Source organism: Hyperolius riggenbachi, chromosome 1, assembly GCF_040937935.1.
Source record: "Hyperolius riggenbachi isolate aHypRig1 chromosome 1, aHypRig1.pri, whole genome shotgun sequence".
In the NCBI taxonomy this organism is placed as follows: Eukaryota; Metazoa; Chordata; class Amphibia; order Anura; family Hyperoliidae; genus Hyperolius; species Hyperolius riggenbachi.
In genome coordinates this window covers 10471087-10487101 of record NC_090646.1, presented here as the reverse complement: position 1 = coordinate 10487101, position 16015 = coordinate 10471087, and the positions used below count along the sequence as shown (strand labels likewise).

Here is a 16015-nt window from a genome sequence, read left to right as displayed (position 1 = left end):
GCAGAATTCATAACTCTCCCCCTAGCACTGACCTTAAACCCCTTCATCCAACCCCCATCAATTCCTAACACACACCCCCATTCACCCCTTCTTTTTTTTTCTTTTTTTAACAGCCATGACCATCACTGCTCTACACTTATACACTGGGGGCATGACTGCCGGCTGGGATGTGCTCCGTCTAGTGCAGACAAGAGCTAGTCTCAGGGAGGAGGAGGCGGAGATGTAGGGTTCACAGTCAGTGAATGCTCCTCCCACTGCGTGACAAGCCAGGCTTAGAAACAGCAGAGAGGAGGGGCAGGAGGTGTGATAGGCAAAGGTAGAGGTTGGGCCAAGTACTTACGGCATCCTCTATCTCCAAGAATCCTACATACCGCTATATGCATGGAGTCTGCAGGGTGGTTATGGCAGATTACTTGTGCAGTGATTCTCAGCCATGGCTATGTAGTCAGATCTCCTGTCTAAACTGCCCTGGCCTGATGTTTTAGTTCCCGAAATGTCTAGCGTCACTTATGTCCTGAAAAGAGCCAGAGGTTTAGTGGAGGGAGGTACGTGGAGCACCCGGGTCTCTCTGCTGCCATTTATGGCCACTGCTGGTAAAGCACATATTATCCTCCATAGTAGTCTTTCAGCTGAGAGACACTGTCTCTAGTTAGTCCAGCCGCTAGCTCAGTCAGCCAACTGCATCATTTTGTCCCTTCCGTCCTCCCCTTTTTTTTCCCTCCGGCCAGACTCCACCCCCTCCACTCATTACTGTTGCCCACAGCAGGATGAATTGTGGCTTTTGATCTGGTAAATGTCACCACACATGTACAAAGATAACAGTCAGACTCTAAATATTCAGCCACTTGCCTCTTCTACAAGATTCTATAGTAATTTGTGATGATGATAAAATCTTGTCAAAAGTACTTTATTATGTACCTGACACAAAATGAATGGCAGCATATACTGTATACTTACCTGGGGCTTCCTTCAACCCCCTGTGGATTATAGGCTCCCTTGCCATCCTCCCAAGCAGCTCCAATAGTCCGCTGGCCGACCTCTTTCTTCAGTCGGCTCAGATGCGTAGTACTGTGCATGTGCAACTTGGCTACATGTGCACCCCATCAAGATTCCCTCTCCAGGAGTGTTCTGTGCAGTTACTACTGCGTAGATGCAGAATGATCCCGGCGATAGTGGTGCATGTGCAGTACAATGTGAGGAAAGAGACAGGGCTGGCCAGAAGACGATCGAAGCTGCCTGGGAGGATGACGAGGAAGCCCACATTCCACAAGGGCTGGAAGAAGCCCCAGGCAGGGCCGGATTTACCCATAGGCACAACAGGCTCATGCCTACAGTCAGGCTTGTCCATGAAAGGCGGCTCTTCCCTTCCCTCTATGCCTCCCTCCCTGTGCAGAGTGCGAGCGGAGCATTGACTTACTGGAATCTGACATGCCATCAGCGACCACTTCTCTTCCCTGCATCGTCCCAGGCCCAGCATCATCTCCTAGGTAACAGCGGCGTCTCCATACTATGATGCGCCTGCACGTATTGGCGGCTGTGCGTCATAGGAAGGAGACACCGCTGTTACCTAGGAGATGACGCTGGGCCTGGGACGATGCAGAGAAGAGAAGCGGTCGTCATTGGCATGTTGGATCCCGGTGAGTCTTCAACACTCTGCTTTCACTCTGCAGGGTGGGAGGGAACATCTCCGGCACCCTATCACTAGCTCTGTGGCCGGCTCTTCGTGTGGTCAGCTCCAGCTGATTGACACACCGGCCCCAGCTGCTTAGATGTGCCTGGCCGCTGCTCTTCACTGCTGCTGCCTGTCCCAGAAGCTCTACAGCAGCACAGCAGCCAGCAAGACAAAGGGGAAACTGGGCTCTCTTCCACTGCCGATGGAGACCCATCAATCATTGGCTGCCGATACCATCCACAGACGAGGGACATGGAGCAGTTTAAACTGCTGCCATTGTTACACTGTTAATGGCATAGGCTTCAAACTTACTACAGTCGGGCATTGGGTGACTGGGGCTCAAATTATCTAAAGGGGCGGAGCCACAAACAGCCAATCAAATTTCTTTGCTGGATAAACTGCTTCCATTCACACATTTTTGATGCCAGGAACCCAAGATTTACAAACTAGGCCATTAAGTGAGTGTGCATCAAGGTTACATGTAGTGGGCGGAGCCAAAGCCAAATTTCACTGGAAAAATATAAACTGCAGCTTAATCGCAGTGTTCTCAAACTTGACACAGTTGGTCACTGGGTGAATGGGATTAAAATTCAAGAAAGTGGGTGGAGCCTACAACAGCCAATCAAAATTCACCTATAGATTTTCCAAGGGAATATTTACATTGCTGCCATCCTTACACATGCCTCAAACCTGGTAGAGTCGTTCACTGGGTGACTGGTGTTCAAATTCTGTAAAGGGGCAGAGCCACAAGCAGCCAATCAGATTTATTTAATTTCTATGGGAATATACAAATGATTGATACCAAGGACCCCAAAGTTCATAAACTTGATCATTGAGTGACTGCATGTCAAGATCAGAAAAAAAGGGCTGAGCCAACAACAACATTTTTTACATGGGAAAATATAAACAGCAACCCTTACACTGTTAATGGCAGGGTTCCCAAACTTCACATAGTTGATCAATGGGTGACTGGGATTAATATTCAAAAAAGTGGGTGGAGCTTACAACAGCCAATCAAAATTTACCTATTTATTTTCAAGGTGAATATTTAAACTGCTGCCATTCTTGCACTGTTAATGGCAGAAGCCTCAATTCTGGTACAGTCTGTCATTCGGTGACTGGGGTTAAAATTCTGAAAAGGGGTGGGGCCACAAACAAGATGTGTTTAATGTTAAAGATAAAATACAAATTATTGATGCCAAGGACCCCAAAGCTCATAAACTTGGTCATTGGGTGACTGTATGTCAAGGTTAGACACAGTGGGCAGAGCCAAAAAAAACAACTAACTTTTTACATGGGAAAATATAAACTGCTGCCATTCTTGCACTGTTAATGGCAGAGGCCTCAAACCTGCAACAGGGGGTAATTATGTGACTGGGGTTCAAATTCACTAACGGGAGCCACAAACAGCCAATCAGATTTCTTTGCTGGATAAACTTACAAGGTTACAAAAAATGGGCAGAGCCAAAGACAGAAGAGTTAGGCTTACTACATCCCTTATCACCATGGTGATAATAACACTAGAAACAGCTCAGAAACGTTATTAAAGACAGGAAGCAAGCTTAGTTAATTATGGCCAGTGTGTACTTCAGTAAAAAAAAAAAAAAATTCACAGACACTTGTGTCACTGAATGATTAGCGTACAGTGTCACACCAACACACCTGTGTCACCTAACCTTCCTGTGAGTTACTGTTGGTGATATGCAACAGTCAGTCAGTGTGTCCTTTAATAAAAAGAAAAAAAAAACATACAGTGGGATGGACATTTGTGCCGCTAAGTGATTAGCATACAGTATAACACCAAAACATCAGTGTCCACACCTGTGTCACCAAACCTTAGTGTGAGTTACAGCTGGTGATATCAGACAGTCAGTGTGTCCTTTAATAAATATATAGTGTCATGGACATTTCTGTCCACGGACAAATTGAGGATATATTATATCTTTTGACACATTTATCCCAACTTTTCAAAATGTTCGGATAACAGAGCCCTGGGGTTCAAAGAACACAAGAAACCTTCAATGTGTATCCATTTTTTTATGTTCTCTACTAGAGAAGAAGTCCAGGATAAGGTTCGGGGGGGGGGGGGGGGGGTGCACTGTGGTACAGCTCTATGTCTGGTAGTCCCAAACCTCCTTCATCTTTTGCCCTGGTTAGGAGCCTAAAGTTTATCCTAGATGTATGCCCTTCCCGAAGGAAGAAAGAAAGTTTAGTTTTAAGATCTTTGAAGAAACTTCGAGGAGTCCAAAGGGTGATTGCCTGGAAAACATAAAGCAGGCTCAGAAGTATATCCTATTTTAGTACCTAGGATCTGCCCAGCCAAGAAATTTTAAGGGGCCTCTATTTTTTTTTTCCTTTTTTTTCTTTTCAAACTCAGTAGCGACATAGGCATATCCCAGATTATAAAGCTCAGCTTTATCAGCTTGTTCCTCATTCTGGGAGTTCGGTTACATGATTATCTGTTAACCATTTTTTTATGCAGTTATATTTATCCTTATTGGAGAATAAAAGAAAAAAAATAAATGAACAGAAAGAAAAAACAAAACCAAAAATATTGGTCTATATATCCTGATACTGATAAGATGGTTAAACAGCCGTACAAAGACTTTTGGCGTATGAGACATGTTATAAATATGATTTCTAAAGAGATACAAAGCAAAGAGAAGAGAAAGAGAAAGTGAAAAAAAACCCCAAAAAAAGTAAACATAATGTATAATAGTATAAAAGAAAAGAAGAGATCTCCTTGCTATCTTTTTGAGTACAAGATACTATTTATAAAATTATCATTTTGCCAACCAACTGTTATGGATTGCGGAGAAGCCGCTGCGCAGACTGGTGGCGAGGCGGCTGATTCCGTGTCCAACGCGGCGGTTTATACGCGGCGGCGTGCGTCTGATCTGGCTGAGCCTTCTAGTTTGGTCAGCTGATCACGGAACTACTGGCCATTGGTTGAGCAGCGGTGGGTGGCGCCGGAGAGCGCCGCTCTATATATACCTACTGCTGGTTAGTCTCAGGTTGTCTGCCATTGCGAACACTTACGTGAAAGCACTCAGACCATAGTCAGATCCCACAGTGTGTTTGAACCAGGAGGACCTGGGAATTCACACTGAGCCAGATTACTTCTGTGTTATACTCCAGACTAGTTCCAGGGTGCTGAGACCATGGACCTCGCACCCAAGACTAGGGACCTGTGTTATCATTGTGCTAAACTCCAGACTAGTTCCAGAGTGCTGAGACCACGGACCTCGCACCCAAGACTAGGGACTCTGTGTTATCATTGTGTTATATTTCAGACTAGTTCCAGGGTGCTGAGACCACGGACCTCGCACCCAAGACTAGGGATTCTGAGTTACCATCATATTATACTTCAGACTAGTTCCAGGGTGTTGAGACTACGGACCTCACACCTAAGATTAGGCTTTGTTTAATATCTGTTATGACCTGTTGCATTCCTGACTATCCCTCTGCTTCCTGATTCGGTACCTACGCATATCTGATCACCTGTTGCCAACTCTGCCTGTCCCTGGTTACCGAATCAGCTTCCCGTCTCTGTACCCTATCTGCCCGTGTGTTGCCGACCTGACTTGCCCGACCTCGAGAGCTATCTCTCTCTACTGAGAGTTTAATCTCCAAACTTGCTGGTGACGCCCACCTTCTAGGTGTCACTTAGACACAGGGCCTTCTTGCTATTCAGCCTGGGGCTCCACCCCTTGGATGTCCCAGGCTGCTGCAAGGTCCCTGCACTTCCCAAAGGGAATTCCTCATACGGCCAAGGACCACCTGCTCCTTGGGTGGTCCCACTCAAAGTCATTACTGTTGCACCAAACACTCACACTATACAGGTGTCCAGAGGTTAGCTATACTTGTATTATTGGTGATTCTGCAGATCATCAATAATCAGGTACATATCTGTATTCTTGGTGATACTGCAGATCACCAATAATCAGATTCTCTCTGTGTGCTGACACCGATCGTTACACCAACATTTTGCACCAGCAGTAATTTTTGTAGAAAAACTCTTATTTGCGAAAGGATAATTTCTATTAACGAAATGACACACTATATTCTGCCATTCTACAGCAGAAGGTGTAATGTTGCTGCACCAATTCTTGACAATAGTTTTCTTGGCCATATGAGTGCCCACATGAACCTTAACATTATCTTCACTATACCTCTCAGAATTAAAGCGGACCCAAACCAAACATTTTTTTAATTCAAAATATTTAGTTGCACCACTCTGATACATACAAAGATAAATAAACACTCCTTCAAGCCTATGAGCATTTTAGTGCATTGTTTTCACCCTTCTCTTTCCATAACTAGGGTTATACAGGTGGCAGCCATTAGCAATTCCTCCTTTGCTGGAAACCATCTACTTCACCAGTTTGCCGGATTCTGTCCCGGCAATATGAAAGGAAGGGAGGGGTTTCTCCAATAAATGTAAAATATTTTATATGTGTCATCATGCAGCTGAGAAAAGGCTGCTATTTATTATTATAATTTAGAAAATAGATTTTATTCCCGAAATCTTGTATTTTTAATTTAGGTCCACTTTAACTGAAAAAAATATGCTGGTCAAAGTCCCTAGCTTAATATTCAAAGCTTTTTCTACTTTGTCCCCAAAATTTCCCCTGACCGTGCAAGTATGCCACAAATGAGAGTAGGATCCCGGTTCCATGTTATATCTCAGGCACTGCTGGTTCTCAAAAAAATGTATTTACTGGGGCTCTGTGCCATCTGTTAACCACTTTAAGCTGGAAAAGCTGTAGGTTTGGATCCGGTATTAAACATAGATTTTGAAATCTTTCCCCATAGCTCCTTCCTTAAGTTTAAATTAAGTTCTATAATCCATTTGTCGAATATTTTTGGGATGACTTGGGGTAAACTTGCATTAAAATTGTTATTAATCTTAGTAAATGTTTTTGGAGGCTTAGAATTACTTATAAATCATTTTTTATAGTTTAATATTGTGCTGAGGGAAGGCAAAGATTTCCCAACGTGGTTCATAATGCTCCTTAGCTGGTTTTCTACCATAATTGTTGCACACATAGTATGTTGGGGGAAGTTGGGGTTAAATCTGATGGTAACCAGAGGTAATACTTAGTTCTGATAGATAGCTTTGACATCAAAGTTTAGATAATATAGTGAGGGTTTAACTGATTAAAGTTTCAGGACGTAGGTTGTAAGTCCTAATTAGCCCCCCTGTGTGTTCTAGGACATAGAATCCACGTCCTACATTAATTCCTGCTGTCTGACGCATGCTCGTGCACAGTCACGTGAATGGTCAAGTGAATGATTGTTACTGTTCACTAGTAACAATTATTCAATAAAGTTAGAAAAAAAAGTTATAAAAGTAAAAAAAAAAAAAAAAAAATGTAAACTGACCAATAAGATAAAAAGTATTTTTTTTTAAATTCCCCATTAATTGTTAACCCAAACTTAGCCTATTAACCCATTATTAACCCCTACAATACCTAAACCTGTTTATAAAAGTTTAATGACTGCCGCCAGTAGCGATCAGATGCAATCGCTAGTGCGAAGGTTCCAGGCCCCAATGCTCTACAGATGTAACGCTCTGCCATTGCCTAGTGATGCATCAGTACAGCTCTATGCCCCCTGAACTGTCGCCCTAGCAATCGCCACAGACGCGCAGACTGGGGTTAACGGTCTGCCACATGCTCAGCTAGAAGTAAAATGTGGCATATGGGTATATTTTTAATCGGGAAGGGCCAAATCATTTACTTGTAAATGTTTTATAACTGTGGGACGCATGATGTGAAAATTAGGATTTACTTTGGGAATGTATCATTTTTAAATGAATAATAATACTTATGCACAAATGCAAATATGATAACCGTATGGCATATAAAAAGTAGGAAAACATGTTTTTATTGAATATTATGTCAGGGTTTTATACCACTTTAAGCTAACTTGTCCTCAGAGGGAGGCCCAAAAGCAGATTTTTTTTTGAATAGCCCGGATTAACAATTTCACCCAGGTATTAAATAAATGGGGGGGGGGGGCATCCCTGCCTCTCCCCATTACCTACTGGGAAGGTACTGGAGGTAAAACCATTTACTTTCATACAAGACAACTGATTACTACATGGGCTAATTATTTTTTCAGATATTTATTATAGACGTTTAAAAAAAAAAATACTTTCTGGCAGGTACCACATTATTTTTAGAAAAATGTAAACATTTGTTTAAATGCCGGATATTTGCAGCCTGTCCTACAGTGGAGGCAACTACCAAAAATGTCAGGGATTACGTTGTAAACCGGAACTCCAATCCACCTCCAGAGGCCCCTCCTATATTTTGGGTGCTGTTTGGTGTATTCTCAGCAACCCAGTAAACAAAAAAGGAGAAGGTGCTCTGCTCTCAGTGGATAAGTATCAGGCAAGATACTTACAGTATAAAACACTCACATCATGAGGGTCCTATGCCAATTAGGACCCTCTACGGTTAGATCGCTTCCCACCCTGTGGTACTCAGCAACATGTGCGATCAGGAATGCGTAGCCCGCTCTCGTCCCGACTAGTTTCGGCCTCTTGCCATCATCAGGGGATGACGGCGAGAGGCCGAAACTAGTCGGGACGAGAGCGGGCTATGCATTCCTGATCGCACATGTTGCTGAGTACCACAGGGTGGGAAGCGATCTAACCGTAGAGGGTCCTAATTGGCATAGGACCCTCATGATTTGAGTGTTTTATACTGTATTTTATTTTTTACTTCCAAATAAATCTTGCCTGATACTTATCCACTGAGAGCACCTTCTCCTTTTTTGTTTACTGGGTTGCTGAGAATACACCAAACAGCACCCAAACTATAGGAGGGGCCTCTGGAGGTGGATTGGAGTTCCGGTTTACAACGTAATCCCTGGCGCTGTGATCGAATATATCAGTGTTTCTGTGGAGGAGAGAGGGTCCTACCCCTAACACGGCTGCAAAGGTTGTTGCTATAAGGAGCGAAAGGAAGATGATTTTGTGCATATCCTAGTGGGGCGCCTCTATTTACTACTAAGAACTACCAAAAATGTACTCTGATGCCTGCTGCCTTCTCCCGGGCCATGCTACAGTGCCTGCTGCCTTCTCCCGGGCCATGCTACAGTGCCTGCTGCCTTCTCCCGGGCCATGCTACAGTGCCTGCTGCCTTATCCCGGGCCATGCTACAGTGCCTGCTGCCTTCTCCCGGGCCATGCTACAGTGCCTGCTGCCTTCTCCCGGGCCATGCTACAGTGCCTGCTGCCTTCTCCCGAGCCATGCTACAGTGCCTGCTGCCTTCTCCCGGGCCATGCTACAGTGCCTGCTGCCTTCTCCCGGGCCATGCTACAGTGCCTGCTGCCTTCTCCCGAGCCATGCTACAGTGCCTGCTGCCTTCTCCTGGGCCATGCTACAGTGCCTGCTGCCTTCTCCCGGGCCATGCTACAGTGCCTGCTGCCTTCTCCCGAGCCATGCTACAGTGCCTGCTGCCTTCTCCCGGGCCATGCTACAGTGCCTGCTGCCTTCTCCCGGGCCATGCTACAGTGCCTGCTGCCTTCTCCCGGGCCATGCTACAGTGCCTGCTGCCTTCTCCCGGACCATGCTACAGTGCCTGCTGAAACTAATGTCCAAACTATTCTTTGTAAAAAATAACTTCATGTAAATATTTTCATGTATTTATCATAGAATGCCAAATATTTCCAGCCTGTCCTACAGTGGAGGCATCTAATAAAATTTACTGTGCCACCTTCTCCTGGGCCATGCTACCGTGCCTTCTGCAAGTAATGTCAAAAAGTAGGAGAGGCCTGAAATAATAGGAATTGTATATACGGTAACTATATATATATATTTTTTTTTTTTAGATTTTAACTGCATTACATGCCGTATTTTTGTCTTGTGAGTCAGGCATTTAGTTGTCTCTACTCCTCTTGTTGCATCCTGCTTGGACAGGCGGTGTCCCGCAGGGCCATGGCAGATTACAGAAATTTCTTCCTTGTATACAATTATCTCTGTATCACTATGTATTTTTAAATTGTTTTACATTTCATATAATGTATGAAATTTACAAATGGAGCAAACACCTGCCCAACAGTTAGCTTTTTAAATGTACCTTCTGGTTCCACTCTAACATTTCTGATATTTTTATGTACACTTCTGTGTGGCATTGCTGATGCACTGCACCCAGCAACACTGCCAGCTACCAATGCAGTCCATGCTCCATCTCAGGGCCCACCACCTCCTCCTCCTGCTGCTGCTTCCTTTCAGATTCATGCAACTTAAATCATAAACATTTTTTGTATTTTTTTGTTTCTGTGAATACATTCCATGAGGTGGCACAAGTGTGAACATAATGTAACTTAATGGCAATTGCTAGAGACTAAAAAAATGTTTGTGTGATTGGAAGCTAAAACACAATCTTAACCCTTGTGTGAATTAAAAATCACTAAAGATTCACATACTGCAACATTTATTTTTTGAGTTGTTAAGTTCTGATTTGAAAAGCATAATATAACATTTTGGGAAGAATATGCAGCCTAACATTCCAGCACTGGAGGTCAGTATGGCAAATACCTCCACAGCCACCATGTACTTCCCTCTGGTGCTCAGATAGGCCGGGATCATGGCAATCCAGACACTGCAGAACACCAGCATGCTGAACGTGATGTACTTGGCCTCATTAAAGCTGTCCGGTAATGTCCTCACCATGAAAGCCAGGAGAAAACTCAGAGCTGCCAGAATCCCCATATAACCCAACACGGAGTAGAAGCCAATCACCAACCCCTCATTACACTGAATGATGATCTTCCCAGGTGAAGAGAACATGTCATACTCCTGATAGGGAGGAGACACTGACAGCCAAACAACACAAATCAGAACTTGTACAGAAGAGCAGGTGACAACTAAGAAATTGGAGAGTTTGACAGTGAGCAGTTTTCTCCAGTAGCTTCCAGGTTTGGTGGCTTTGAAGGCCAGGCAGACAGTGACAGTCTTGGCCAGAACACAGGAGACCGAGATGGAGAAGAAGATTCCAAATGCCACCTGTCTCAGCATGCAGGTTATATCCACAGGACGTCCGAGGAACAAGAAGACACAGAGGAAGCTCAGCAGGATGGAGGTCAGGAGAATGAAGCTCACAGTCCGGTTATTGGCTTTCACAACTGGAGTATACCAGAAATAAATGAAGCTCCCTGACATAAATAACGTCATGGCTGAGAATAATAAAGATGCAAATGAAAATAATAATGCCAGGACATCATCGTAGGACAGATAGTCATAGGTTCTGGGAACACATCTCACGTTCTTCTCATCCGGCCACTCTTCATCAGGACACTTGAAGCAGCTTTCACTGTCTGCAATGAAAAGGGAAAAAAATGATGCACGTCTAAGGGTGGCCACTGACGGTCCAATTTCTAGCGAAAAATCGTTCGAGTGATCAGAAATTCGGATCGGATGAAAAATCGTTCACTACACCATCAACTAACCAATCATTGCTTCCTATCTATCACGACCACCAAGAAAATCCAAATTTTCGTTCGACGAAAATTCATTCGGGCGACATTTTTTTCACTCGTTCATAATCGATTGTGTCCACCAATGGAGATTATTTACAACCAATCCGATCAGAATTTCTGATCGCTCAAACGATTTTTCGCTAGAAATTGGACCGTTAGTGGCCAGCTTAACACCATCCAAATTGAAATGTCCATTTTTTAAGAGACTTTTTCTTTTTGAAGCAAGTGAAGTTTGGCCCAGACGTGTTAGTCAAGGAGCAGAGACACAGGCATTATAGAGAACTGTATCAGAACTGTAAGGCTCTGACCCAGTTCTGTAGAATGCCTGAAGAAGAAACGTAACGCTTGGAAAACTTGCATTAAGCTGTGTACAGTGAGGTATTAAAGGTATCACCAGAATCGTTTGTTGGTTTGATGTCTGCATGCCCATTAACAATCCAGGTTTACCGAGTGATCAACCTTTCAATCCGATAAAGGCTAGTGGAAGGAAACAGAAAACCAGAAGGCATCCAATTCTCCCATAAAAGACAGTAAAGTACACCAGAACTGAGAAAGATATGGTGGCTGCCATATTTATTTCATTTTAAACAATACCAGTTTCCGGGCAGTCCTGCTGATCTATTTGGCTTCAATACTGTTTAAATCAAACACCGGATACAAGCATGCAGTTGATCCAGTCAGATTTCAGTCAGAAACATCTGATCTGCATGCTTGATCAGGGTCTATGGCTGAAAGCATTCAAGGCAGAGGATCAGCAGGACAGCCAGGCAACCTGCATTGTATAAAAGGAAAGAAAGATGCCAGTTGCTATATCCTTCTCACTTTAGGTGTGCTTAAAACCTATAACCAATCTAATATTTTCAAGTAGAATAAATCCAAAAAATCGAGTTATGATCCAATTATTATTTACCAACTGGCATTAACAAAATTATTCAATCCATCAGAAGGTCAAATTGGATTGCTTGTGCACCTTGGCTAAGGTTAGGATACAGCACACAACACTGAATAATGTATGTCCCTGTAGGTGTGGACTGAATGGATGATGAAATGTCCACTGTTAGGAAGCAAAGGTTTTCAACTCACTCTTGAGTTACATCAAAAATTGAGCATTTGTCAAAAAGTTTATCAAATATTGATGTTTATTTGAAATGCAGACATCCACAGCAAGAACACATTTTTAAAGGATACCCGAAGTGACGTGTGACATGATGAGATAGACATGTGTATGCACACAAATAACTATGCTGTGTTCCTTTTTTTCTTTCTCTGCCTGAAAGAGTTAAATATCAGGTATGTAAGTGGCTGACTCAGTCCTGACTCAGACAGGAAGTGATTACAGTGTGACCCTCACTGATAAGAAATTCCAACTATAAAACATTTTCCTAGTAGAAAATGGCTTCTGAGAGCAAGAAAGAGGTAAAAAAGGGGAATTTCTTATCAGTGAGGGTCACACTGTAGGCACCTCCTGTCTGAGTCAGGACTGAGTCAGCCACTTACTTACCTGATATTTAACTCTTTCAGGCAGAGAAAGAAAAAAAGGAACACAGCATAGTTATTTGTGTGCTTGGCACTGTACATACACATGTCTATCTCATCATGTCACATGTCACTTTGGGTATCCTTTAAACAAGAGTGATTAAAATATATATATCAAAACTGTGCTCAAAGTCTAGGACTTTTGATGTGCTTTAATTTCCCATGCAGTAGTAGCTTGCAGTGAGATTTTCAAATCATAATGTGAGATTTCAAATGTTTTTGTATGTAACCTTAAAGTTGTACTCTGGGGTAAAAAAAAAACCTAAAAGGGTCACTTACCTGTGACTTCTACCAGCTCCCTGCTGCTAATAAGTCCCACGCCGCAGTTCGCCACCGTCAAGTCCTCGCTCCAGCATCACCGGGAGCTTACTGCGCAGGCGCAGTACAAGAAAATGATGTACTGCATTTGCACAATAAGCTTGCGATGACGCACTAGGGAGTGAGCACGTGCACGGCCATGGCCACACAGCTGCAGTACTATTCATCTAGATGAACAATAAGCAGGTCACTGGTGGCGGGGAATGGCGGAGGCTTCAGTGACGGCATGGGACTTAACCCTCCTGGCGGTCTATTAAAAACCGCGAGGGGACAGTGCAGCAGTTTTTTTTTTTTTTTTAAATCATGTAGCGAGCTTGGCACTGATTGACCAGGCAGCACATGGGGTCTGAGGGGAAGGGTTGGCGCGGTGCGGCGGGTAGCGGCGAATCAGCGGGTAGCGGCGATGATCGGAATGTACACACAGCTAGCAAAGTGCAAGCTGCGTGTAGCAACAAAAAATTATGCAAATCAGCCCAGCGGGGCCTGAAAAATCCTCCTGTGCGGTTTACCCCGAACTACGTTTTTAAAGGAGTTCTGTGTAGGTTAAAAGGTAAGACAAGCTGACACTTACCTGGGGCTTCTATCAGCCCCCTGCAGCGGTAATGTCCCGCGCCGTCCTCTCCTGATGCGCCGTTCCCCACCGCCGGTCCCCGTGTAATCACGCGAGTGATTACACTGCGGCTGCTGAGCAGTGTAAGAAAACTCTTTACTGCGCCTGCTCAGTAAGCTCCCGATGACGTGAACGGGAGTGCGCATTATTCGTCTGTCATCAGCCAAATAATGCCCGGTGGTGGCGGCGGGGAATGGCGCATCGAGAGAGGACGGCGCGGAACATTACTGCTGCAGGGGGCTAATGATAGAAGCCCCAGGTAAGTGTCAGCTTGTTTTACTTTTTAAACGTACACAGCGCCCCTTTAATATCTACAGGGGGCTGGTAGAAGCCCCAGGTAAGTGACACTTTTTATTTTCTACCCCAGAGAACTCTCACTTTTCAGTCATAGGCAGGGGCATTTCTAGCCAATTTGGCACTCCAGGCAAGAAAACCCGTGGCGCCTCCCACATAGCGCCAAACCCTTATTCTACCCCCAACAGGTGGGGGGCAGAGTTAGAGGCGGCGTCGCACGAAGTAAACAAAGTACTTGTGTGGCTGCTCGCTCTGAAGGAGAGGAGAGGGGTACAGTCCGGTTATCATAGAGGCGCGACCATGGCGACCAGCATGAATGTAAATAAAAAAAAACACACTGCAGTAGCAGCCATGGCGAGCAGTTCCCCCGAGTTGTGTACCCCCCTCTCCCTGCGCTCCAGCTGAACATTTGTACTTGCCTGTTGGTTGAGACATCCCTGGTCATAGACATGCACAAATAAAATGGGAAGGGAAAGGGGAGGGGGAGGGACGGAGTGAAACTTTTTTGAGTCTGCTTCTTAACTTCCTCCCTGCTCTAAAAGATAAGCAGCAAATTAACCTTTAAAGAAAAAAATCGTTGTTACAGCTGATACAAATCCTGCAATCAATCTGCAATGTTTCTACTTCCTGCTTTCATGGAAGCAGACATATTGTTAACATTCTGTGCTTTTAAATGAGCTTATCTGCCTGATCTGCCAATGGCAGTTATGTGACACAGGGGAGAGATCAAATTACAACTTGTGATTAGACACAAATGAGGGGGGATTAGACAGGCTAAACTCTCTAAATACATACAAGTTGCATCTCTATCTGTTTTCCTTCTGTCCTGTGCAAGAGTTCAGGTCCACTTTAACAATACATGTGTATTTCCCTATCACAACCTGTTATTCCCACCTGTGACATTGGACACCTCCCCCTCAGAGCACGGGATGCAGTCATAGCAACAGATGGCAATCCCTCCATTGTGAGTTTTTCTGTGCCCAGGAGGACATCTGTCATTGCACCTCGATGTTGGCTTCTTGTCCATGCAGAAAACAAAATCACATTACAGAGGACACTATCGTACTTTCACTGAGCATCTGTGTCAATCAAGCAATGACATCTGGCACTAGTGGTTTTCGGTATAAGATCTATAATGCTCTCATTCTTATGATGAGCCTAAGTAAGCATCAATATTTGTCAGGGTCAGAATGAGCATAGAATAATAAAGGTAACGATGAACAATTCTGGCCATTTATAGGTAGATTTTTTTTCACAAACATATTTTTTTTTTTTAGACTTTTATAAAAATAAGTTTTATTTTACAAAAATTGTATAAAAATGTGTGCAGAGTGAAGATGAGATATATCAGTACAAAAAGGGCTAGCAGTGATTAGCTCTCAGGTTTCATTCACACTAGAGGCGCTTTTGCCTTTTTTTTTAGGCGCTGGCAATTTTTTTAAATCGCCCTGAAAGCGCTTACACCATGCTTTCCAATGCTGCTGACCAAAGCGCTGCATGGACCATTTTTCAGGGTGATTTGCTCTGAAAGGAAGGTATAGGGAAAACGCAAAATGCTCACAAAATTCCTTTGCGCAGCGATTGTGTTCGAGTTTTTAAGAATAAATACATTGTATTTATTATTTTCTGGATCAAAGAGTTCACTTCCTGACTTGCGTCAGGGTGTGAATTTAAAAACCGCTCGGGAAAACCACTAACAAAAATGCTTAGCAAAAACACCCAGCACACAGAAATCGAAAAAAACACAACGCAAATGTTATATGAGTGCTATGTGAATGAGGCCTAAAAGGGGAAAAATGCCTTCCTGACTCCACATAGCAATCAGATAAAATCCCTGGATCAACACTGCCTGGAATTGTCTTATGTTGTAGCCATGGATGTCTTTCAATGGAAGGAAAGCATCTGAGCCCCCCTTAAATGCAAATATTGAATGTGCCATAACTACTTCCTGGGGTAATACAGTCCACATTTGTGTTGTTGTTGTTATTGTTGTTATTATTATTTTAATCCAATATCAAAGAGGAAATAGCAGTTAGGGATGGTCGGAAATACAGATTTTAGATTCCACAGAAATTTCTTCCATTGTTGACTGC

At 43.7% G+C, this 16015-nt stretch overlaps 1 protein-coding gene across 1 annotated transcript; it reads right to left on the bottom strand.

The window, feature by feature from the left end:
- Window positions 1-10103: 10103 nt before the first annotated feature.
- Window positions 10104-14949, bottom strand: LOC137545878 (vomeronasal type-2 receptor 26-like). The gene is made up of 2 exons (XM_068268032.1): window positions 14817-14949; window positions 10104-11002 (listed from the first exon to the last, which is right to left on the bottom strand). The coding sequence occupies exons 1-2, from the start codon at window positions 14947-14949 to the stop codon at window positions 10104-10106; spliced, it is 1032 nt and encodes a 343-aa protein (XP_068124133.1).
- Window positions 14950-16015: the final 1066 nt, after the last annotated feature.